The sequence below is a fragment of the Salvelinus namaycush genome, chromosome 22, assembly GCF_016432855.1.
Source record: "Salvelinus namaycush isolate Seneca chromosome 22, SaNama_1.0, whole genome shotgun sequence".
Lineage (NCBI taxonomy): Eukaryota > Metazoa > Chordata > Actinopteri > Salmoniformes > Salmonidae > Salvelinus > Salvelinus namaycush.
The window spans coordinates 34,003,940-34,029,224 of NC_052328.1; the positions used below are offsets into that span (position 1 = coordinate 34,003,940).

The window sequence follows — 25,285 nt, forward strand, 5'->3', positions numbered from 1 at the left end:
TTCAGAATGGCACACAAACACAATCCATATCTCAATTGTCTCGAGGCTTAAAAATCCTTCTTTAACCTGTCTCCTCCACTTCATCTACAGTGATTGAAGGGGATTTAACAAGTGACAATAAGGGATCGTAGCTTTCAGCTGGATTCATCTGGTTAGTCTATGTCATACAATCACATACAAAGATGAATTCCTTTATTCATAAACACTCAACTGGTTGCAGCTCTGAGTGCATCACATCCCCATTCTTCATCCTTCCTTGCGTCTGACACAAACATATTATGATTGACAATCTCTGCATAGAGGCCTTTGGGCTCTAAAACCAGCCCAACCTCGGGCTCACAATGTGGAATTTATGCTCAAATCTGGGTGCATCTAGCCTCTGTCAGCAGGTACACGCAGCAGACTGGATATACCAGCCCATTTCTCAGTATAAGAGCTTTGCCTTAGTGGGACTCTGGGAATGGAAATGTAGGAGATCTCAGTCTGACAGCTTTATGGTGTTCCTCTCTCAGCCTCCAGCGCATCCATAGTGAGGTGTAGGCCTTGGAAAATAACTAAACCATCTGCCTTCCAATGAAAAGACATTCTGATGGACTTTATCATCTGTCTGACATGCACCAGGTATCTTCAACCAAGCAGAGAGCTTTTGCTGAAAATCTGCGAGGGCCAATGCCTTGCATATAGAGTAGACTTTGCTTAGACTTACATCGAGAATATGACAAAAACTTTCAATTTTTCCTTTCAACCGCTGTATATCACAACGGCAGCCGTGATGACCCCTGTGATGACCCCTGTACGGAGAGTTGGACCCAAAACCTAATCTGGACATGTCTGCAGCGATTAGCTTGTAAATGTCACCACCTTTGTTGTGGCTGAAGGATGTCATGCAGAACGTTCTCTGGCTGTTCTGAGGAGGATACTGTCCCCTCTTTGTGTTCATAACAAACAAAGGTTGAATTTAAATAGGACACGTTGCACCTGACCAGAGCATGTGCAGCTGTTGCCTGTCACAGTGGTACTATTTTTTCTACATCCCTTTATTGATGCTCCTTGCTATTTTTGGCACCGATACCCCAAAAGAGTCAGTTTATATTTAAACTATGGCCTTAATTGTGGTACAGTAGTTCAGGTGAGTTGATGTGTCAGTGGTGAGTAATTGGTCCTAGTCCATGATGTGATTTACAGTACACTGTTTAATTTGCATGTTCAGACTTAGCTCAACACAACAACCCAATCATCAAATAGAGCCACATGGCGTAGTCAACACACACCACTTTCTCCCTCTGACAAAAGCCATTATGGGATGGGATAACCAACACTATTAGGCCCTGTGACACAGACCTTTACATTGGCTTTTCCGACACACTTTGAACTCTGACACACTTTTAATAGCCCCCTCCACACAGAGAGGATTAGCCGTCTGACAGGGCGATCGCTGGACGGAGAAGCAGCCTGTCGCACTGCATGGTGGTGAGTTGTGACCTTTGACCATATCACTGAAAACTCACTCCCCCTCAAAGTCTATATGATGAGAGGTCAGATGCATTAACTACGCTCTCATCTCTGTCTCCTCAGAGAACTCTCTTCAAAGGGATGGGTGTGGTTACGAGAGAGAAATGTGAGTCACGTGTGTGCGGGAACATGCGCTGATGTTGGGCTTACGTAAAGCAGTGGGTTCAAATATGGGGGTGACAAGTAGTCAGGTTCCAACATGGAGGTGTCATGGGAGTTGAGGCAGTGGGTCTTGGAGAACGTCACATAACATAACAGACTCCAGGCTACTTGGGTTCCCCTCTTTATTTATTTATTTTATTTATTTAACCTGTATTTAACTAGGCAAGTTAGTTAAGAACAAATTCTTATTTACAATGATGGCCTACCCCGGCCAAACCCTAACCCGGACGATGCTGGGCCAATTGTGCGCTGCCCTATGGGACTCCCAATCACGGCCGGTTGTGATACAGCCTGGAATCAAACCAGTGTCTGTAGTGACACCTCTAGCACAAAGATGCAGTGCCTTAGACCTCTGCGCCACTAGGGTGTGTGTGTGTGTGTGGGGGGGGGGGGTCTGGAATGTGAGTGTTTATATACAGTAATATATGTGCTCTCCACAGTTACGATAAATCGCTCTATTTAGCGCAAGTCATCCACATTTTTCACACTGACACATCTGGCATTAAATCCAACTGGGGAGCCACCCACTGGGGAGCCAGGCCCACCCAATCAGATTGAGCAAAAAACTATAATAATATAAATAATAATAATAATAATATATACGTTTTAATGCTCTTTACTTGACAGTGTTCCAAACAGGCAGTAGCACGTATTCACAGATGCCAAGGGAACCCAGTCTCCCGCACCCCCCCATTTAAAAAAAAAATAACATTCAAAATAACATTAGTTAACACAGTGTCCAAAGAAGGGCCAGAAGTATACAGAATGGTGTCGTCTGCGTAGAGGTGGATCAGAGAATCACCAGCAACAAGAGCAACATCATTGATGTATACAGAGAAAAGAGTCGGCCCGAGAATTGAACCTTGTGGCACCCCCATAGAGACTGCCAGAGGTCCGTACAACAGGCCCTCCGATTTGACACACTGAACTTTATCTGAGAAGTAGTTGGTGAACCAGGCGAGGCAGTCGTTTGAGAAACCAAGGCTGTTAAGTCTGCCGATAAGAATGTGGTGATTGACAGAGTCTTGGCCAGGTCGATGAATACGGCTGCACAGTATTGTCTTTTATCGATGGCGGTTATGATATCGTTTAGGACCTTGAGCGTGGCTGAGGTACACCCATGACCTGCTCGGAAACCAGATTGTATAGCGGAGAAGGGACGGTGGGATTCAAAATGGTCGGTGATCTGTTTGTTAACTTGGCTTTCGAAGACCTTAGAAAGGCAGGGTAGAATAGATATAGGTCTGTAACAGTTTGGGTCTAGAGTGTCTCCCCATTTGAAGAGGGGGATAACCGCGGCAACTTTCCAATCTATGGGGATCTCAGACGATACAAAAGAGAGGTTGAACAGGCTAATAATAGGTGTTGCAACAATTACGGCGGATAATTTTAGAAAGAGAGGGTCCAGGTTGTCTAGCCCAGCTGATTTGTAGGGGTCCAGATTTTGCAACTCTTTCAGAACATCAGCTATCTGGATTTGGGTGTTGGATAAATGGGGGAGGTTTGGGCAAGTTGTTGTGGGGGGTGCAGGGCTGTTGACCGGGGTAGGGGTAGCCAGGTGGAAAGCATAGCCAGCCTTAGAAAAATTCTTATTGAAATTCTAAATTATAGTGGATTTATCGGTGGTGACAGTGTTTCCTAGCCTCAGTGCAGTGGGCAGCTGGTTGGAGGTGCTCTTATTCTCCATGGACTTTACAGTGTCCCAGACCTTTTTGGAGTTTGTGATACAGGATACAAATTTCTGTTTGAAAAAGCTAGCCTTTGCTTTCCTAACTGCCTGTGTATATTGGTTCTTAACTTCCCTGAAAAGTTGCATATCGCGGGGGCTATTCGATGCTAATGCAGAACGCCACAGAATGTTTTTGTGCTGGTCAAGGGCAGTCAGGTCTGGAGTGAACCAAGGGCTATATCTGTTCCTGGTTCTACTTTTTTTTGAATGGGCCATGCTTATTTAAGATGGTGAGGAAAGCACTTTTAAAGAATAACCAGGCATCCTCTACTGACGGAATGAGATCAATATCCTTCCAGGATACCCGGGCCAGGTCGATTAGAAAGGCCTGCTCGCTGAAGTGTTTTAGGGAGCGTTTGACAGTGATGAGGGGTGGTTGTTTGACCGCAGACCCATTACGCACGCAGGCAATGAGGCAGTAATCGCTGTGATCCTGATTGAAGACAGCAGAGGTGTATTTAGAGGGCAGGTTGGTCAGGATGATATCTATGAGGGTGCCCGTGTTTACAGATTTGGGGTTGTACCTGGTAGGTTCATTGATCATTTGTGTGAGATTGAGGGCATCTAGCTTAGATTGTAGGACGGCCGGGGTGTTAAGCATGTCCCAGTTTAGGTCATCAAACAGTACGAGCTCGGAAGATAGATGGGGGACAATCAATTCACATATGGTGTCCAGGGCACAGCTGGGGGCAAAAGGTGGTCTATAGCAAGCAGCAACGGTGAGAGACTTGTTTCTGGAAAGGTGAATTTCTAGAAGTAGAAGCTCGAATTGTTTTGGCACAGACCTGGATAGTATGACAGAACTCTGCAGGCGGTTTCTGCAGTAGATTGATTTTAAAAAGTATAAAATAACAGGCAATCAGCATTTAGCTAAACTGAGTGAGCTCAGCTGTGAATGGCCCTGGCACACCAAAAAAAAGTGTCACATCAGAAGCTAAATGTCTTTGACAGAAAAAAATGGAATTGTTGCATCTCGTTGTGTAGTTGTTCTCCAGTGGCTAGCTAGCGATTTCCTAAATTATCCATGGATAGAGGTAGGGATTTGGGACTTGTGGTTTTACTTAATTCTCCATACTGGCCAATGATTATAATGGAGAATCTGAATCAACCATAAATTCATACACTGTGCCCCTGGCCTGAGAGAATGGAAGTTGTATTTAGATGTAGAAGACTAATGTTAACTAGCTAACATTTCCCATGAAAGGAAGTTAAGTTAGTGAGCAAACAATTTAGCCAGGTAGCCTAGGGCAACAAAAACTAAAATCGTGTACTGTATAGACAATGTTCCCTCTAAGCTGCGTGCATGCACACGTGTGCAGTAGCCCCGAGACTGCCGCTCAGCTTCCTCTGGACTGTCCCGCAGAAGAAATACAGTATCAGCCCACTGAGAGAAGCACGACATTGAACTTCACACACCTTTTTCCAGTTAGTTAACACTATCAACGTTTCCATTTACTGTGGCAATTGTGATCGAATCAATTCAATATTAGCCACTTTCAATGCAACATACCGAAACAAAATGAGTAATGCAAGACTTAGTATGCAAAACTAGCTATGCAAGAGATGTTGTTGTAGGCAGAACACATTGGAGTAGGATTCTATTGCATTGAAAGGCATGACTCAGGCCCGTACTCTACACTGACCGGCGCGCCATAACCAATCAGAGCTGCAGTAGGCCTATATGCAAATAGACCATTGCCGTATATGGATCTGTGCCATTCACCTTGAACTGGACTGTTTACAGCATGAGTGGTAGTGAGTAGATGAGGTCAGGGTGTGATGAGGGGTGGGCATTCTATGTTTTGTATTTCTTTGTGTTTGGCCGAGTGTGGTTCCCAATCAGAGGCAGCTGTCTATCGTTGTCTCTGATTGGAAATCATACTTAGGTAGCCTTTTTTCCCACCTATGTTGTGGGATCTTGTTTTTGTACAGCTCTTGTAGCCTACGGAACGGTCCGTTCGTTTTGGTTTCACTTTGTTATTTTGTTGCTGGTTCTCATTTAAATAAATGTGATGACCACAAATTACGCTGCGCCTTGGTCTCCTTCAAACAACGCACGTTACAAGATGTGCTTATTTGGAGATCAAACGAGGGCTACATGTAGCCTTGTGCGCATTTTGTTAATATCCTTCGCTAGTTAGTGAGTTATTATCCCAGTTATAAATCATTTGAAGTCAGCAATAGGGGATTGATTGCTTCCTACGAGAGCACAAAACATTTACATTTACAGACATATTTGAAAAGCCAATCAGATAAAGAGCTTTTTTGTCTTAAAGGGGCAGTGTTGTATTTTGAGACAGGCTTGAATAAGCTAAGTAGCCAATAGGTAGAGGGTAGCATAATTTGTCTGATTCTTTGTAATAACGGTATGGGAAAAATAATGAATTTTATTTTGTACAGTGGTTTCTTTCATCAAACAACACAACAACATTTTCAGTCACCTCTTTCTCTTTCTCATCGTCGGATGTGGCAAGGCTTGAAAACTATTATGGACTACAAAGGGAAACCCAGACGTGAGCTGCCCAGTGACGCGAGCCTACCAGACAAGCTAAATGCCTTTTATGCTCGCTTCGAGGCAAGCAACATTGAAGCATGCACGAGAGCACCAGCTGTTCTTTATGACTGTGTGATAACGCTCTCGGGAGCCGATGTGAACAAAAACCTTTAAACAGGTCAACATTTACAAAGTCACTGGGCCAGACGAATTACCAGGACGTGTACTCAAAGCATGCACGGACCAACTGGAAAGTGTCTCCACTGACATTTTCAACCTCTCCCTGACCGAGTCTGTAATACCTACATGTTTCAAGCAGACCACCATAGTCCCTGTGCCCAAGGAAGCGAAGGTAACCTGCCTAAATGATTACCGCCCTGTGGCACTCACATCGGTAGCCATGAAGTGCTTTGAAAGGCTGGTCATGGCTCACAACAACAGCATCCTCCCGGACACCCTAGACTCACTCCAATTCGCATACCGCCCCAACAGATCCACAGATGACGCAATCTCAATCGCACTCCACTGCTCTTTCTCACCTGGAAAAAAGGAACACTTATGTGAGAATGCTGTTCATTGACTACAGCTCAGCATTCAACACCATAGTACCCTCAAAGCTCATCACTAAGCTTAGGACTCTGAGACTAAAAACCTCCCTCTGCAACTGGATCCTGGACTTCCTGACGGGCCGCACCAAAGTTGTAAGAGTAGGCAACAACACGTCTGCCACGCCAATCCTCAACACTGGGGCCCCTCAGGGGTGTGTACTTAGTCCCCTCCTGTATTCCCTGTTCACCCACGACTGCGTGGTCAAACACGACTCCAACACCATCATTAAGTTTGCTGACGACACAACAGTGGTAGGCCTGATTACCGACAACGATGAGACGGACTATAGGGAGGAGGTCAGAGACCTGGCAGTGTGGTGCCAGGAAAACAACCTCTCCCTCAATGTGAGCAAGACTAAGGAGCTGATTGTGGACTACAGGCAAAGGCGGGCCGAACAGGCCCCCATTAACATCAACAGGGCTGTAGTGGAGCGGGACGAGAGTTTCAAGTTCCTTGGTGTCCACATCACCAATGAACTATCATGGTCCAAACATACCAAGACAGTCGTGAAGAGTGCACGACAAAACCTTTCCCCCCTCAGGAGACTGAAAAGATTTGGCATGGGTCCCCAGATCCTCAAAAGGTTCTACAGTTGCACCATCGAGAGCATCCTGACCGGTTGCATCACCGCCTGGTATGACAACTGCTCAGCATCTGACCGTAAGGCACTACAGAGGGTAGTGCGAATGGCCCAATACATCACTGGGGCCAAGCTTTCTGCCATCCAGGACCTATATAATAGGCAGTGTCAGAGGAAAGCCCATAAAATTGTCAGAGACTCCAGTCACCCAAGTTATAGACTGTTTTCTCTGCTACCTCACGGCAAACGGTACCAGAGCACCAAGTCTAGGACCAAAAGGCTCCTCAACAGCTTCTATCAGCTTCTATAAGCCTCTAACAGCTTCTATAAGACTGCTGAACAATTCATAAAATCGCCATCGATTTGACCCCCCCCCCCCCCCCCCCTTCTGTACACTCGCTGTTTGTTTGTTACCTATGCATAGTCCCTTCACCCCCACCTACATGTACAGATTACCTCAACTAGCCTGTACCCCCGCACACTGACTCGGTACCGGGGCCCCCTGTATATAGCCTCGTTATTGTTATTCTTATTGTGTTACTTTAATTAGTACTTTTTATTTTAGTCTACTTGGTAAACATTTTATTCTTCTTGAACTGCACTGTTGGTTAAGGGCTTGTAAGTAAGCATTTCACGATAAAGTACACTTGTTGTATTTGGTGCATGTGACAAATAAAATATGATCTGATTTGATTTGAAGGACATGTGGATAAACAGGTTGATGTCAAGCCATGCATGTTTGTTTTTTTCAAATGTCTCATGGAATGTAGGCCTACGTTGAACACCACACATTGGCTGCTACTGTTGGCTGAATGTTAGAACAGCTATTTCCATGTTAAAATGTTATGGGATAAATTTTCTCCATTGTTTTTGATGATGGCTGTCATCTATCCCCCCTAAGGGCAAAACGTGTAGAATTGAAGGAAATGTATTAATTTTGAAGGAATTGAAGGAAATTAATAAATTTTCTTCTCCGCCGATGGCAAAATGTGTAGAATTGTAACTAGCTTACTTTAAAACAGCAACCTATTCTCTACACCCCATGGTAAAATGTGTAGAATTGCACTAAATTAACTCTAAAATGTAAAAATATCTCTGCTGTCAAGAGGGGGGTTAATAAAATGTTTTGCTTGCAATGTGGTGGGGGGATATATATGGGTATGCAGACCCCTGAGCAACTGCAGCCCCTCATGGTAAGTTCAGATGTTTTGTGACCCCCACCCCCATCAATGTTACCCACCCCGATCTACAGCTACTCCTTCAAATATCGGCGGTCTGACAGGTGATAATAGGCAGAAACAGAGAGCAGAGTTACAGTCTGGTCTCATAGACTAGAGACGCCAACATAGTAATTGTAAATCTGGGACATTCAAATTAGTATGATATGTTACGTTTGGTATGGTTACATAAGACAGAAGGTTAGTTAAGGAAAAAACGAAATGACCATGACAAGACTGACCCCATCTCAAAGCAACCCTCATTATTCAAAAAATAAGGAAAATCATACGAAGCATGATGTAGTACATTGTACTGTAATTACCAAGTTTATTGAAATGTAGGCCTAATTACAATGTATACAACGTTACCCCAAGTATTTAAAGTGGAGCAATGGGAGGGTCTTGGTGTTGATAGGCGGGTTGGCAGCGGGCCGCATTTTTAGTGTCGCTTCCCTTTGCTCTTTCTGAAATCGATGTGGACAGAATAATGCCCGAGCGGTAGAGCTGTGGGAAAAAGTGTATTCCGGGAGTTTGTCCGCCTCCACAGAAGCAGCCCGCGTTCTAAACGCACTTTGGACTCGGTCTCTGTGCATGGAGCTCTGTGGCTGTCCACACATCGAATAGGATAGGAAAGAGGTTGAGTGAGAGAAGGCGAGTGAGAGCGAGAGAGAGAGGGGGGGGGGAAATAATCAGGAAGAACTCTCAGCGCACCTTTTAGTTCTCCGATATGCAGATTTGCTGATAAAACATCAGTTATCTGTTCATCTCATACAGGTCGTGGAAAACTGCGAGTGCATGGGAATCTTTAACTCGTTTTTTCTTCACCGGGGTATCTCGCCTTGATTTCGTATAAAACCCAGCACGAATGTGAGCTGTAATACTAGGCTACTGACGGCTCTAGCGGCTCCTTATTGGCATTTTCACGTCTAGGCTACTACAACTACTATTGCTGACTTCTGCCTGTGGACCGTACTGTTATATATTGTGAAAGGTATGATTCTGCTTATATTGTTATCATTAATATATCAAAATTGTGTATTTTTGTGGCACAATCTAGTTACAGCAAGTTTAGTCCACTCGATAGAGCTGTGAGATACAGTGTGGCCGCATGTCTTGGCTATCCTAAATTCTGTATAGGTTATTATATGTTATACGGATCTACTGGGATTAGTCGACCATTCTGTCTGAGATTAAAATGGTAAAGCCTTGGAGATTTATATTGAGTCTATTTTAGCTTTTGAGAATACATCCATTTGTAGGAATTGGGTTTCATTCTTGCGCTTCCTTGCTTGCCTTCCTGCCACAGTAAAACCTGGTCGTTTGCCCATGTTTCCAAATATGCACTTGAAAGTTGTGTACAACGTGCCTAAACCCACATAAATTGATCCATTTCGGCAATAGCATGCCTACGCTATCCTACACGAGGTATATTTGTGCTACTCCGGAGTTATTCATTGCGCCAAATGCATTCACGTAGCCCAATGCGGGATATTAGTGCAGGTTGTGCCGTCGCATTGGATTTGTAATATGCGGATTCCAGATGGATTAGGGATAGAGGTTTTCTATTGAATTTCTAATATGTAGATTCCAACTATGGATTAGGGAATTGGGGGTTTATATTGAATGAGCATCTTCTGTAAGCCTAGTAATTAATACATCAACTGACGATACCGTCGAAAAAAATAGAAATCACACAACAGTCCATTTACAAGTAACCTTCCTATAGTAAATCTGTCAAGAATTGTATGCTTCCAAACTGGTAAGGATGCTCTAAAGGCGGCACCAAATTGTGTAGGCTACTGCCGTGACCATAACTCCATAATTTCTTTCTATAATTAGCATAGTTTACCAGACTGATATACCAGACCTAAATTATTAGTTATCATAAGTAGCCTACTATCTTGTTGATTTCTTAGTCCAGTTCATTTTATTATAAGCTGATATTAAACAATAATTAATCACTATAATTCACTATAATTTTCCTAGGGAAAATATGGTATACATTTAAGTGCTATGGTCAATTAGTCCATTATAATCTTTCCTGGATGTTTGGCGTCTGCTTCCTTTCTGACTACATTGAAGGTGAGTAGTCCAGCACCGTTAGTGTCGCTTCCCTCCCGCTTCACTGGATGCTCCCTGTACCCGCGGTATCTCGGCGCATAGCATGCTATACACGCTCAAGGTCTCCTCTCTTCCCTCTTATTTCAAAGGTCGGGGAACCGTCCCTACTCTTTACTAGTCTAAAACGTATACATGTTTTATCTCCTGCTCTAAGGAGAATGAATAACCTGATATTGTCACCTATTGCTGGTGATTATAGAGCCTTGTAAATGGATGCTAATTGTTCATAAAATGCTATGCACGTGACATATCTGCATAATATTCACCACAGTAGCAACTACCAAGCATATGAAATATGTGAAAAGTTATTATCCCTGCAGACAATCAGTTAAAATGTATCTTCTGCTTCCTCCTTTCCATCCAATCAAGTGCCAACCCCTATGGTTCTATTATAGGCATTGCAGCCACTCACCAGGGGAATCATTTATATGAAATGTTTGTTTCATTAAAACTATTTATTGAAGCTTTTTTTAACTAGGTAAGTCCGTTTAAGAACAAATTCTTATTTACAATGACGGCCTACACCAGCCAAACCCAGACAACGCTGGGCCAATTGTGCGCCACCCTATTGGACTTCCAATCACAGCCGGTTGTGATACTGCCTGGATTCAAACCAGGGTGTCAGCGGTGACACCTCTAGCACTGATATGCAGTGCCTTAGACCGCTGCGCCACTCGGGAGACCCATGGTCAAATTATATTATAATTAACGTGAATTCATACATATTGTTATTACGCTATTACTACAGTGAGAGCAAGTTGTGTTACATTTCCAGTAATTCCAACCCTGTAATCACCCCCCCCCCCCCCCCCCCCCCTGCAGGTTTCGGAAGCAGAGGAAGCTCACCACTCCAGAATCATGGGACACTTTCAGCTCTCCCCCCTGCTCTCCCTTGGCCTTCGGCTTGTGGTTGTCTTATTAATCATGTTTCTCAAATTCCAACATGTGACGGCTATGTCCTCGGACGTGGACCTGGATCAGTTTGTGTCTCCAACTGCCAGCGGCAATGTTACTGTGTGCACCACAGCAGGCACAGCATGCGAAAAAGGGGTGATTCTGCCTATCTGGGAACCTCAGAATCCCTCGTTTGGGGACAAAGTGGCACGAGCGACAGTCTATTTCGTGGCCCTGGTGTACATGTTCTTGGGAGTGTCCATCATCGCTGACCGTTTCATGGCGTCCATCGAGGTCATCACCTCTCAGGAGAAAGAGATCACCATCAAGAGACCCAACGGAGAGACCACCACCACCACCGTGCGGATCTGGAACGAGACAGTGTCCAATCTCACGCTCATGGCCCTGGGTTCAAGTGCCCCTGAGATCCTACTGTCCGTCATTGAGGTTTGCGGCCACGGTTTTGATGCAGGAGCCTTGGGTCCTAGCACCATCGTGGGCAGCGCCGCCTTCAACATGTTTGTCATAATTGGCATCTGTGTGTACGTGGTGCCCGACGGGGAGGTCCGTAAGGTCAAGCACCTGCGCGTCTTCTTCGTCACAGCCACCTGGAGCATCTTCGCCTACATCTGGCTCTACCTGATCCTGGCTGTCATCTCCCCTGGCATAGTGCAGGTGTGGGAGGGCCTGCTCACCCTCTTCTTCTTCCCCATCTGCGTGTTGTTCGCCTGGGTCGCTGACCGACGCCTCCTCTTCTACAAGTATGTCTACAAGCGCTACCGTACCGGCAAGCAGCGGGGCATGATCATTGAGACCGAGGGTGACCGCCCGCTCCCGTCCAAAGTTGACATTGAGATGGACGGAAAGATGCTCAACTCTCACGCGGTGGACTTCCTAGACGGGCCTCTGGGGCTGGAGCTGAACGTGAAGGACCTGGATGAGGAGGAGACCCGGCGCGACATGGCCAAGATCCTCAAGGAGCTGAAGCAGAAGCACCCAGACAAGGAGATGGAGCAGCTGATTGAACTGGCCAACTACCAGGTGTTGAGTTCGCAGCAGAAGAGCAGGGCCTTCTACCGCTGCCAGGCCACCAGACTCATGACCGGCGCTGGGAACATCCTGAAGAAGCATGCGGCTGACCAGGCCCGCAAGGCCGTCAGCTTGCACGAGGTTCGCTCTGATATGGCCGATAACGACCCCATTTCCAAGATCTACTTTGACCCCGGCTCCTACCAGTGCCTGGAGAACTGTGGCACAGTGGCAGTTAACGTGCTACGGCGAGGCGGTGACCTGACCAAGACAGTGTCGGTGGAGTTCCGCACAGAGGATGGATCAGCCAACGCGGGCTCGGACTACGAGTTCACCGAGGGGGTGGTGGTGTTCAAGCCCGGCGAGACCCAGAAGGAGATCCGTGTGGGCATCATTGATGATGACATCTTTGAGGAGGATGAGAACTTCCTGATCCACCTGAGCAACGTCAAAGTGCTGCTGGCAGAGGGAGAGGAGGTAGAGAACCCAGAGACCAATCACGTGGAGGCGGTGGCCTGTCTCGGCCTGCCTGCCACGGCAACCGTGACCATCTTTGACGACGACCACGCCGGCATCTTCACGTTCGAGGAGCCGGTGGCACACGTGAGTGAGAGTGTGGGCACCATGGAGGTGAAGGTGCTGCGTACGTCAGGGGCACGTGGGGTCGTCATGGTGCCCTACAAGACTGTAGAGGGCACGGCACACGGAGGAGGAGAGGATTTCGAAGATACACACGGGGTCCTGGAGTTTCAGAACGATGAAATCTTGTAAGTTCTTAAGTTATTTTACAATATTTATTAATTTGATATGTGGGGGCTGACATTACACTGCTTATTAGTGTCCTATTATGTTTTTTTGGCCATGAACATTTTACATTTGAATGAATACTTTCAGACAAATTTCTCAAAAAGTAAGTAGGCTATTGAAATATGTTGTATAATGTATGAATCTGAAGCCACCAATGCAGTTTATTGTCAGTCTCTCTAGTTATGCATGTGTAGTCTATGCTGATGCTGGGTTTTGTTTGTCTGTGAATGCATGTGTTGATGATGATGAGGATGGATGCTGAGTGTGTTTGTGTCATGTCGTGGTCGTGGTGCAGCGGACTGCTTGTGTGCCATGAGGAGACGTCATCAACTCCTTTTTGTTTCCGCTCTCCTCTCTGCTTCTTCTTTCATTCATTCATTCCTTTATTCATTCACTCATTTACTTATTGATTTATTTATCGAATGTGTGATTTCTGCTGAGTTCTCAGCATCTGTGTTTCAATCGCTCTCAGATTTATCCATGTTGGATTGCTCCTCATTAATTTCAGGGCCATGACCAGCCTGAACTCTAGAAGCTTTGACCATTGTTGATGTATCTTGAATTAATTTCTGTTGTTATTTTGTTTCTGTATTGCCACTAATGTGGTTTCTGTACTGCATATCAGATAACTGTATGGATTGGATCTGGCATGTCTTACAGATATGCCACTACAGGTATACTGTATCTCATTTAATATTAGCGAGGGTTAGTTGAAATGTCAGAGACTTGGCATTCAGGGTTGAATGATCAGGTTAGGCTCTATGCCTGTATTCACACTTCTGAAAAGAGTGTCTCATATATTTTAAGGTTTGGGCTAGTTAATTCCTTTATAAAAGGACAAGAGCAGCTTGTCTCTGACTCTCTATTCCCCTCTCTCTCTCCCTCTCTCCCCATACTCACCCTCTTTGACATGCAGGGGACGAGTGAGACAGATGAGTGAAAAGGGCTTGTTTCTAAACAGATTCATAGCAGACGTTTAGGTTCAACTTTCTGAGGCCCATTTCTGAGGCACAGTTTCCATAGCGCTCTCACGGCGCTGCTAAGTGGATTTTAAGAACACTTGTCTAAATGAAATGATGGAGCGTCAGAGGTAAGGTATTCTACAGTACAGGAACCAGTAGCGTACAGTCTAGACCAGCAGCAGCTCTGGGAGGAATAAACTCTAGAACATCCGTTTTTATTTTCTGGACATTTTGGAATGGAATGCTGTTAGCTGACTGCTCGCAATTGTGTAATTGGGTTTTAATATGGCAATATGATATCACATAGTTTGTTTCATTCCCACAAAAATTATACCAGTATCTACATTTTAACTTTTTACTCAATATCTTGCCACAGTATATTTCAGGGTTTGAATTTTATTCTAGCGATCTTTGGAGCAAAGGCTCCAAAGTGGGCAAGGCTCTGAGGGGACAAGAGTCCGTATCACAGTTTCATCTTCAGAAGATAAGAAAGCTAAACCTCCTACCAGAGAACTGGAAACACGTGTTAAACACCTCCCAACAAGCCCTTGAACACATCCAGAAAGGGGAGAGGACACTTTAACTGTAGAAAAATGAATTAGGATGCAGATGATCTGAAGTGAAGCGCCCATGGGCTGCGGGCCCGTGGACTGAGGGCTGGGGGCCCGGTGGCTGCCTCTTCTCTAACTCAGCTGCAAGCTCCCTCCACCCTTTGTGTTGCAGTCAAACCATTAGAGAAGTTTCAGCTCTCTCCTCTTTCACTTGGGCTTCCCATCAGAAAGCGAAGCGTAATTTGTCTCCAGAATTGGATATGAGGGCCTGAGTAGACTGCTTGAATAGATGGGTTGGTGGAGCACTGGCTGTGATTGCAGTTTGTTTGACCAGAGGATAGATTGGGTAAATGACTGGTGAGTGGCAGGTTGGGTAAATGACTGGAGAGTGGCAGGTTGGGTAAATGACTGGAGAGTGGCAGGTTGGGTAAATGACTGGAGAGTGGCAGGTTGGGTAAATGACTGGAGAGTGGCAGGTTGGGTAAATGACTGGAGCGTGGCAGGTTGGGTAAATGACTGGAGAGTGGCAGGTTGGGTAAATGACTGGAGAGTGGCAGGTTGGGTAAATGACTGGTGAGTGGCAGGTTGGGTAAATGACTGGAGAGTGGCAGGTTGGGTAAATGACTGGAGAGTGGCAGGTTGGGTAAATGACTGGAGAGTGGCAGGTTGGCTAAATGACTGGAGAGTGGCAGGTTGGGTAAATGACTGGTGAGTGGCAGGTTGGGTAAATGACTGGAGCGTGGCAGGTTGGGTAAATGACTGGAGAGTGGCAGGTTGGGTAAATGACTGGAGAGTGGCAGGTTGGGTAAATGACTGGAGCGTGGCAGGTTGGGTAAATGACTGGAGAGTGGCAGGTTGGGTAAATGACTGGAGAGTGGCAGGTTGGGTAAATGACTGGTGAGTGGCAGGTTGGGTAAATGACTGGAGAGTGGCAGGTTGGGCAAATGACTGGTGAGTGTCAGGTTGGGCAAATGACTGGAGAGTGGCAGGTTGGGCAAATGACTGGTGAGTGTCAGGTTGGGCAAATGACTGGAGAGTGGCAGGTTGGGTAAATGACTGGAGAGTGGCAGGTTGGGCAAATGACTGGAGAGTGGCAGGTTGGGCAAATGACTGGTGAGTGGCAGGTTGGGTAAATGACTGGAGAGTGGCAGGTTGGGCAAATGACTGGAGAGTGGCAGGTTGGGCAAATGACTGGTGAGTGGCAGGTTGGGTAAATGACTGGAGAGTGGCAGGTTGGGTAAATGACTGGAGAGTGGCAGGTTGGGCAAATGACTGGTGAGTGGCAGGTTGGGTAAATGACTGGTGAGTGGCAGGTTGGGTAAATGACTGGTGAGTGGCAGGTTGGGCAAATGACTGGAGAGTGGCAGGTTGGGCAAATGACTGGTGAGTGGCAGGTTGGGCAAATGACTGGAGAGTGGCAGGTTGGGCAAATGATGTGAGGATGGACAGAAATAGGGAGAATCGTTGTGATTTAAAATGGTTCAACTCATTGATCTTGATGTGCTAACAGATACCTGAGGTTAACATTCACTCTGAACCTCGCCCGGAAAATTAAAAGACAAGTCACTTATCGAGTAGTGAGTTAGCCAAAACTGCCAAAACTGCCATCCAAACCAAAGCTCTTAACTTCCTTCATGTTTCCTTATCACTTAATACGCTTACGTTTCTTACAAATATTTAACAGACATTCTTAACCGCCACCTAATAAGGTGTTACTGTTACTCAAAAACAAACACCATGATTCCTCCAGTGTGGAGCTCCACTTACATCCCATTCCACCCCTCCAGTCCACAGCCCAGAAACACTACCACCACATAAAGAGCCAGGCCTCTGAGGTTGCGCTAACAGGAGCTGGATAGAGATCCTTATTAACAGAGATATTTCAGTTAGCGCAAACTGCCGTAGCCTCCACACCGTGCCGTTCCGCTTCTTCCCTCCATCTCTCCTCTGCGAGTGCTTGTCATGTCAGAGGCGCCGTCCCCCTAAAGTTTAGTATTTAGTCAGTAATGAGGCTTTTGTGTGGTTTTTCGGTCCGTGCCGCAGCCTCTCCTCTCCCCTCTGACAGGCCTGTTGTATGGGAAACAGATTCAGTTAATTACCATGGCTAATCAACAGAGAGCCATTTGGGAGATTTTCTGTCTGTCTGTTTTAGGGTTATGCCGGTGGCAGTGGTGACACCAGTCACCAGTGCTGTTCTGTGGTTGGGTTCACAGATGGCATGGCCAGTATGGGTCCATTAGATTGATGATTTTATGGATTACTCTAAGGAACTAAATCCTCAATCCTCTTATAACTGAAAGGTGTGACTGTGTGTGGATGATACAAGAGACTTGATCTTGGATCTGTGTGTGTGTGTGTGTGTGTGTGTGTGTGTGTGTGTGTGTGTGTGTGTGTGTGTGTGTGCGTGCGTGCGTGCGTGCGTGCGTGCGTGCGTGCGTGCGTGCGTGCGTGTGGACGTGTTTAATTATACTTGTAATAGTAAACAAACAACAATTTGACCTACTGGGGACATTTTGTTGGTCCCCACAAGGTCAAATACTATTTCTAGGGGGCTTACGGTTAAGGTTAGAATTAGGTTTAGGGTTAGTTTTAGGTTTAGGGTTAGCAGGTAGGGTTAGGTTTAGGTTTCAGGTTAAGGTTAGGGTTAGGTTAAGGTTTCGGGTTAAGGTTAAGGTTAAGTTTAGGTTTCGGCTTAAGGTTAAGGTTAGGTTTAGGTTTCGGGTTAAGGTTAAGGTTAGGGAAAATAGGATTTTGAATGGGACTGAATTTTGTGTCTTCACAAGGTTAGTTGTACAAGACTGTGTGTGTGTGTGTGTGTGTGTGTGTGTGTGTGTGTGTGTGTGTGTGTGTGTGTGTGTGTGTGTGTGTGTGTGTGTGTGTGTGTGTGTGTGTGTGTGTGTGTGTGTGTGTGTGTGTGTGTGTGAGTAAATAAATACAATTAAAGTATGTGTTATGAATCTTTCTGGCTTTCTGTGTGTTCAAATCCTGTGTACATTATACCTCTAATTGCGTACATTATACCTCTAATTGTGTACATTATACCTCTAGTTGTGTACATTCTTCCTCTAGTTGTGTACATTATACCTCTAGTTGTGTACATTATTCCTCTAGTTGTGTACATTATACCTCTAATTGTGTACATTTTACCTCTAATTGTGTACATTGTACCTCTAATTGTGTACATTTTACCTCTAATTGTGTACATTGTACCTCTAATTGTGTACATTTTACCTCTAATTGTGTACATTATACCTCTAATTGTGTACATTTTACCTCTAATTGTGTACATTGTACCTCTATTGTGTACATTGTACCTCTAACTGTGTACATTATACCTCTACTTTTGTACATTATACCTCTAATTGTGTACATTGTACCTCTAATTGTGTACATTATACCTCTAATTGTGTACATTGTACCTCTAATTGTGTACATTGTACCTCTAATTGTGTACATTTGACCTCTAATTGTGTACATTGTACCTCTAATTGTGTACATTTGACCTCTAATTGTGTACATTTTACCTCTAATTGTGTACATTTTACCTCTAATTGTGTACATTTTACCTCTAATTGTGTACATTGTACCTCTAGTTTCAGGAGTGTGATTGTACAGTATGTGTGTATTCATGGGACTGACGTCATGGCTTTGTGGTCACCCTGGACTGTTTACATGCAACATTGCTGCTGTCACCCTGCTATATGTTTTATTTTATTAAGGTCCACATTTGCCAACGGCCACGACGACAGCTAGTCTTACTGGGGTCTGACACATAACGAAAAATACATGACAAAATACTTTACAATTTTATGAATCTAAAGAGGCGTTGTGCCGTGAGGTGTTGCTTTATCTGTTTTTTGAAACCAGGTTTGCTGTTCACTTGCGCTAAATAATATGGAAGGGAGTTCCATGCACTCATGACTTGTTCTGGACCTGGGGACTGTGAAAAGACCCCTGGTGGCATGTCTGGTGGGATAAGTGTGTGTGTCAGTGCTGTGTGGAAGTTGACTATGCAAACAATTTGGAATTTCCAACACATTAATCTTTCTTATAAAAACAAGAAGTGATGCAGTCAGTCTCTCCTCAACTGTTAGCCAAGAGAGACTGGTATGCATAGTATTAATATTAGCCCTCTGATTACAGTGAAGAGCAAAACTGATTAGAATGTAGAGCAAAACGTGCCGCTCTGTTCGGGGCCAGCTGCAGCTTAACTAGGTCTTTGCAGCACTGGACCATATGACTGGACAATAATCAAGATAAGATAAAACTAGAGCCTACAGGACTTGCTTTGTGGAATGTGACCTCAGACCTCTCCCCATCTTTAAAACCATTGAATCTATATGTTTTGACCAGGACAGTTTACAATCTAAGGTAACATCAAGTAATTTAGTCCCCTCAACTTGTTCAACAGCCACACCATTCATTACCAAACTTTCTCCACCATGTTTCCTTCCATACTGAGTGAACTTGGAGGACAGAGATGTTGTTTTTTGCTTTGTCATTTTGTCCTGTTTTTTTGGTGGTGCAGTGAGGCAGCACAGCCAGGTCAGTGGAAGAGAGAAGATGAAGAGGGTCAGTCGTTTGACAGAGAGAGAGAGAGAGAACGTGGAGAAGGAGGAGAAATGAGATAGATAGACAGAATCTGAGAAAAAGGGAGAGGGGGAGATAGAGGGGAGATAGACAGAGACAGATAAAGGGGAGATAGACAGACATAGAGAGAGACAGATAAAGGGGAGATAGACGGAGACATAGAGAGAGACAGATAAAGGGGAGATAGACAGAGACATAGAGAGAGAGACAGATAAAGTATAGATATACAGAGACATAGAGAGAGATAAAGGGGAGATAGACAGACATAGACAGAGACAGATAAAGGGGAGATAGACAGAGACATAGAGAAAGACAGATAAAGGGGAGATAGACAGACATAGAGAGAGACAGATAAAGGGGAGATAGACAGAATAGAGAGAGACAGATAAAGTATAGATAGATAGAGACATAGAGAGAGACAGATAAAGGGGAGATAGACAGACATAGAGAGAGACAGATAAAGTATAGATAGACAGAGACATAGAGAGAGACAGCTAAAGGGGAGATAGACAGAGACATAGAGAGAGACAGATAAAGTATAGATAGGCAGACATAGAGAGAGACAGATAAAGTATAGATAGACAGAGACATAGAGAGAGACAGATAAAGGGGAGATAGACAGAGACAGATAAAGTATAGATAGACAGAGACATAGAGAGAGACAGCTAAAGGGGAGACAGAGACATAGAGAGAGACAGATAAAGTATAGATAGGCAGACATAGAGAGAGACAGATAAAGTATAGATAGACAGAGACATAGAGATATACATGATCAAATACAAATCCTAGAATCAACTATTAAAGACTACCAGAACCCACTGGATTCTCCAATTACCTTGAATGAGTTACAGGACAAAATAAAAACCCTCCAACCCAAAAAGGCCTGTGGTGTTGATGGTATCCTTAATGAAATGATCAAATATACAGACAACAAATTCCAATTGGCTATACTAAAACTCTTTAACATCGTCCTTAGCTCTGGCATCTTCCCCAATATTTGGAACCAAGGACTGATCACCCCAATCCACAAAAGTGGAGACAAATTTGACCCCAATAACTACCGTGGAATATGCGTCAACAGTAACCTTGGGAAAATCCTCTGCATTATCATTAACAGCAGACTCGTACATTTCCTCAATGAAAACAATGTACTGAGCAAATGTCAAATTGGCTTTTTACCAAATTACCGTACAACAGACCATGTATTCACCCTACACACCCTAATTGACAACCAAACAAACCAAAACAAAGGCAAAGTCTTCTCATGCTTTGTTGATTTCAAAAAAGCCTTCGACTCAATTTGGCATGAGGGTCTGCTATACAAATTGATGGAAAGTGGTGTTGGGGGTAAAACATACGACATTATAAAATCCATGTACACAAACAACAAGTGTGCGGTTAAAATTGGCAAAAAACACACACATTTCTTCACACAGGGTCGTGGGGTGAGACAGGGATGCAGCTTAAGCCCCACCCTCTTCAACATATATATCAACGAATTGGCGCGGGCACTAGAACAGTCTGCAGCACCCGGTCTCACCCTACTAGAATCCGAAGTCAAATGTCTACTGTTTGCTGGTGCTTCTGTCACCAACCAAGGAGGGCCTACAGCAGCACCTAGATCTTCTGCACAGATTCTGTCAGACCTGGGCCCTGACAGTAAATCTCAGTAAGACCAAAATAATGGTGTTCCAAAAAAGGTCCAGTCACCAGGACCACAAATTCCATCTAGACACCGTTGCCCTAGAGCACACAAAAAACTATACATACCTCGGCCTAAACATCAGCACCACAGGTAACTTCCACAAAGCTGTGAACGATCTGAGAGACAAGGCAAGAAGGGCCTTCTATGCCATCAAAAGGAACATAAATTTCAACATACCAATTAGGATCTGGCTAAAAATACTTGAATCAGTCATAGAGCCCATTGCCCTTTATGGTTGTGAGGTCTGGGGTCCGCTCACCAACCAAGATTTCACAAAATGGGACAAACACCAAATTGAGACTCTGCATGCAGAATTCTGCAAAAATATCCTCCGTGTACAACGTAGAACACCAAATAATGCATGCAGAGCAGAATTAGGCCGATACCCACTAATTATCAAAATCCAGAAAAGAGCCGTTAAATTCTACAACCACCTAAAAGGAAGCGATTCCCAAACCTTCCATAACAAAGCCATCACCTACAGAGAGATGAACCTGGAGAAGAGTCCCCTAAGCAAGCTGGTCCTAGGGCTCTGTTCACAAACACAAACACACCCCACAGAGCCCCAGGACAACAGCACAATTAGACCCAACCAAATCATGAGAAAACAAAAAGATAATTACTTGACACATTGGAAAGAATTAACAAAAAAACAGAGCAAACTAGAATGCTATTTGGCCCTAAACAGAGAGTACACAGTGGCAGAATACCTGACCACTGTGACTGACCCAAACTTAAGGAAAGCTTTGACTATGTACAGACTCAGTGAGCATAGCCTTGCTATTGAGAAAGGCCGCCGTAGGCAGACATGGCTCTCAAGAGAAGACAGGCTATGTGCTCACTGCCCACAAAATGAGGTGGAAACTGAGCTGCACTTCCTAACCTCCTGCCCAATGTATGACCATATTAGAGAGACATATTTCCCACAGATTACACAGATCCACAAAGAATTTGAAAACAAATCCAATTTTGATAAACTCCCATATCTACTGGGAGAAATTCCACAGTGTGCCATCACAGCAGCAAGATTTGTGACCTGTTGCCACAAGAAAAGGGCAACCAGTGAAGAACAAACACCATTGTAAATACAACCCATATTTATGCTTATTTATTTTAACTTGTGTGCTTTAACCATTTGTACATTGTTACAACACTGTATATATATAATATAACATTTGTAATGTCTTTATTGTTTTGAAACTTCTGTATGTGTAATGTTTACTGTTAATTTGTATTGTTTATTTCACTTTTGTATAATATCTACCTCACTTGCTTTGGCAATGTTAACACATGTTTCCCATGCCAATAAAGCCCCTTGAATTGAATTGAATTGAATTGAATTGAGAGACAGATAAAGTATAGATAGACAGAGACATAGAGAGAGACAGATAAAGGGGAGATAGACAGAGACATAGAGAGAGACAGATAAAGTATAGATAGACAGAGACATAGAGAGAGACAGATAAAGTATAGATAGACAGAGACATAGAGAGAGACAGATAAAGGGGAGATATACAGAGACATAGAGAGAGACAGATAAAGGGAAGATAGACAGAGACATAGAGAGAGACAGATAAAGTATAGATAGACAGACATAGAGAAAGACAGAGAAAAGGGAGATAGACAGACATAGAGAGAGACAGATAAAGGGGAGATAGACAGAGACATAGACAGAGACAGATAAAGTATAGATAGACAGAGACATAGAGAGAGACAGATAAAGGGGAGATAGACAGACATAGAGAGAGACAGATAAAGGGGAGATAGACAGAGCCATAGAGAAAGACAGATAAAGGGGAGATAGACAGAGACATAGAGAGAGACAGATAAAGTATAGATAGACAGAGACATAGAGAGAGACAGATAAAGTATAGATAGACAGAGACATAGAGAGAAACAGATAAAGGGGAGATAGACAGAGACATAGAGAGAGACAGATAAAGGGGAGATAGACAGACATAGAGAGAGACAGATAAAGGGGAGATAGACAGACATAGAGAGAGACAGATAAAGTATAGATAGACAGAGACATAGACAGAGACAGATAAAGTATAGATAGACAGAGACATAGAGAGAGACAGATAAAGGGGAGATAGACAGACATAGAGAGAGACAGATAAAGGGGAGATAGACAGAGACAGATAAAGTATAGATAGACAGAGACATAGAGAGACAGATAAAGGGGAGATAGACAGACATAGAGAGAGACAGATAAAGGGAAGATAGACAGAGACATAGAGAGAGACAGATAAAGAGAGTGAACGAGAAATAGACTGAGTTAGTAAGTAGACTAGAGACTGAAAGCTGAAACAAAGCAGTTGGCATGGATATCAGGCAGGTCTTTGTAGAGGATTAGTGGCTTTACAAAGTGCTGTTTGGGGTATTTTCACTGACCTGCCAGTGGACATATTAGAATAACTTGGAGTCTTCTGAGACCTGCTGCACCTTTTCCACTGCTCCCATCTTAGACTGCTGACACAGCACAGTCACAGCTACTCTAATGACATGGTTGATGCAATGGCCACACACACGCACACGCGTGCACACACACACAGCCAGGCATACAAATATCCTCTATCTCTTTTGCATTTCTTTCTTTCTCTCTCTCTCTCTCTCTCTCTCTCTCTCTCTCTCTCTCTCTCTCTCTCTCTCTCTCTCCCATCTATCCCTCTCCCTCTCTTCCTCCCCCTTCTGTCTCTCTCTCTCCCTCCCCCCCTCTCTCTCCCTCCCCACCCTCTCTCTCTCTCCCCCTATATCCCTCCCCCTCCCTCTCTCTCTCTCTCTCTCTCTCTCTCTCTCTCTCCCTGTCTCTCCCTCCCCACCTCTCTCTCAATTCAATTCAATTCAAGGGGCTTTATTGACATGGGAAACATGTGTTAACATTGCCAAAGCAAGTGAGGTAGATAATATACAAAAGTTAAATGAACAATAAAAATTAACAGTAAACATTACACATACAGAAGTTTCAAAACAATAAAGACATCACAAATGTCATATTGTATATATACAGTGTTGTAACAATGTACAAATGGTTAAAGTACACCAGGAAAAATAAATAAGCATAAATATCTCTCTCTCCCTCCCCACATCTCTCTCCTTCCCCAACTCTCTCCCTCTCTACCTCTCTCTCCATCCCCACGTCTCTCTCTCTCTCCCTCTATCCCTCTCTCTCATACACAATTAACTGTACGTACACACTTCTCAATCCAGTTGCCATGTTACGATCAACTACCACTCAAGCGTCAACACATACAGTATGCACACTTATTGGAATATGTGAGCACTTAACATCATAAACATGAATGCACTCATACACAACGCACACACGTACACACACAGGCTCACATGCGCACACACACACATCCACACGAAAACATTTTTACAAAGTCAAAGTTTTTACTTTAAGTACTTAACTTCCAAACTTCAATCCACTTGTCATGTAACCATTATCCCTGAACTGTCATGTAACCATTATCCCTGAACTGTCATGTAACCATTATCCCTGAACTGTCATGTAACCATTATCCCTGAACTGTCATGTAACCATTATCCCTGAACTGTCATGTAACCATTATCCCTGAACTGTCATGTAACCATTATCCCTGAACTGTCATGTAACCATTATCCCTGAACTGTCATGTAACCATTATCCCTGATCGGTCAGTAAGTGGCGTCTTATTCCAAAGTGGAACTTTTAAGTGTTCCTGGATTTTCTCCTGCTTTCACCAACTCTTTGTGAATAAATGCCCTGGATTGAGGGGTTTTGAAAGGGAGGGGGACACAGATAATCTTTAATATAAATGTTACTTCATTCCCCCACCTTCACAGTTAAGTGGGTTTTATAAATGGTTATGAGCCTTCTAATGCACTTATTTTGATATTAATTCTTGGGAAGACAGTGCCATGGTTCTATAATTCTTGGGAAGACAGTGCCAAGGTTCTATAATTCTTGGGAAGACAGTGCCATGGTTCTATAATTCTTGGGAAGACAGTGCCATGGTTCTATAATTCTTGGGAAGACAGTGCCATGGTTCTATAATTCTTGGGGAGACAGTGCCATGGTTCTATAATTCTTGGGAAGACCGTGCCATGGTTCTATAATTCTTGGGAAGACAGTGCCATGGTTCTATAATTCTTGGGGAAGCAGTGCCATGGTTCTATAATTCTTGGGAAGACAGTGCCATGGTTCTATAATTCTTGGGAAGACAGTGCCATGGTTCTATAATTCTTGGGAAGACAGTGCCATGGTTCTATAATTCTTGGGAAGACAGTGCCATGGTTCTATAATTCTTGGGGAGACAGTGCCATGGTTCTATAATTCTT

The 25,285-nt window shown here is 44.1% G+C and overlaps 1 protein-coding gene across 1 annotated transcript in view; it reads left to right on the forward strand.

Annotated features, from left to right (window-relative positions):
* Positions 1-11,546: 11,546 nt before the first annotated feature.
* Positions 11,547-25,285, forward strand: part of LOC120017856 (sodium/calcium exchanger 1-like) — a 198,016-nt gene continuing 184,277 nt past the window's right edge. The window contains exon 1 of the mRNA XM_038960819.1: positions 11,547-13,114. Within this exon, the coding sequence (XP_038816747.1) occupies positions 11,562-13,114 (1,553 nt within the window). The 5' untranslated portion in view covers positions 11,547-11,561. The remainder of the gene's footprint in view (positions 13,115-25,285) is intronic.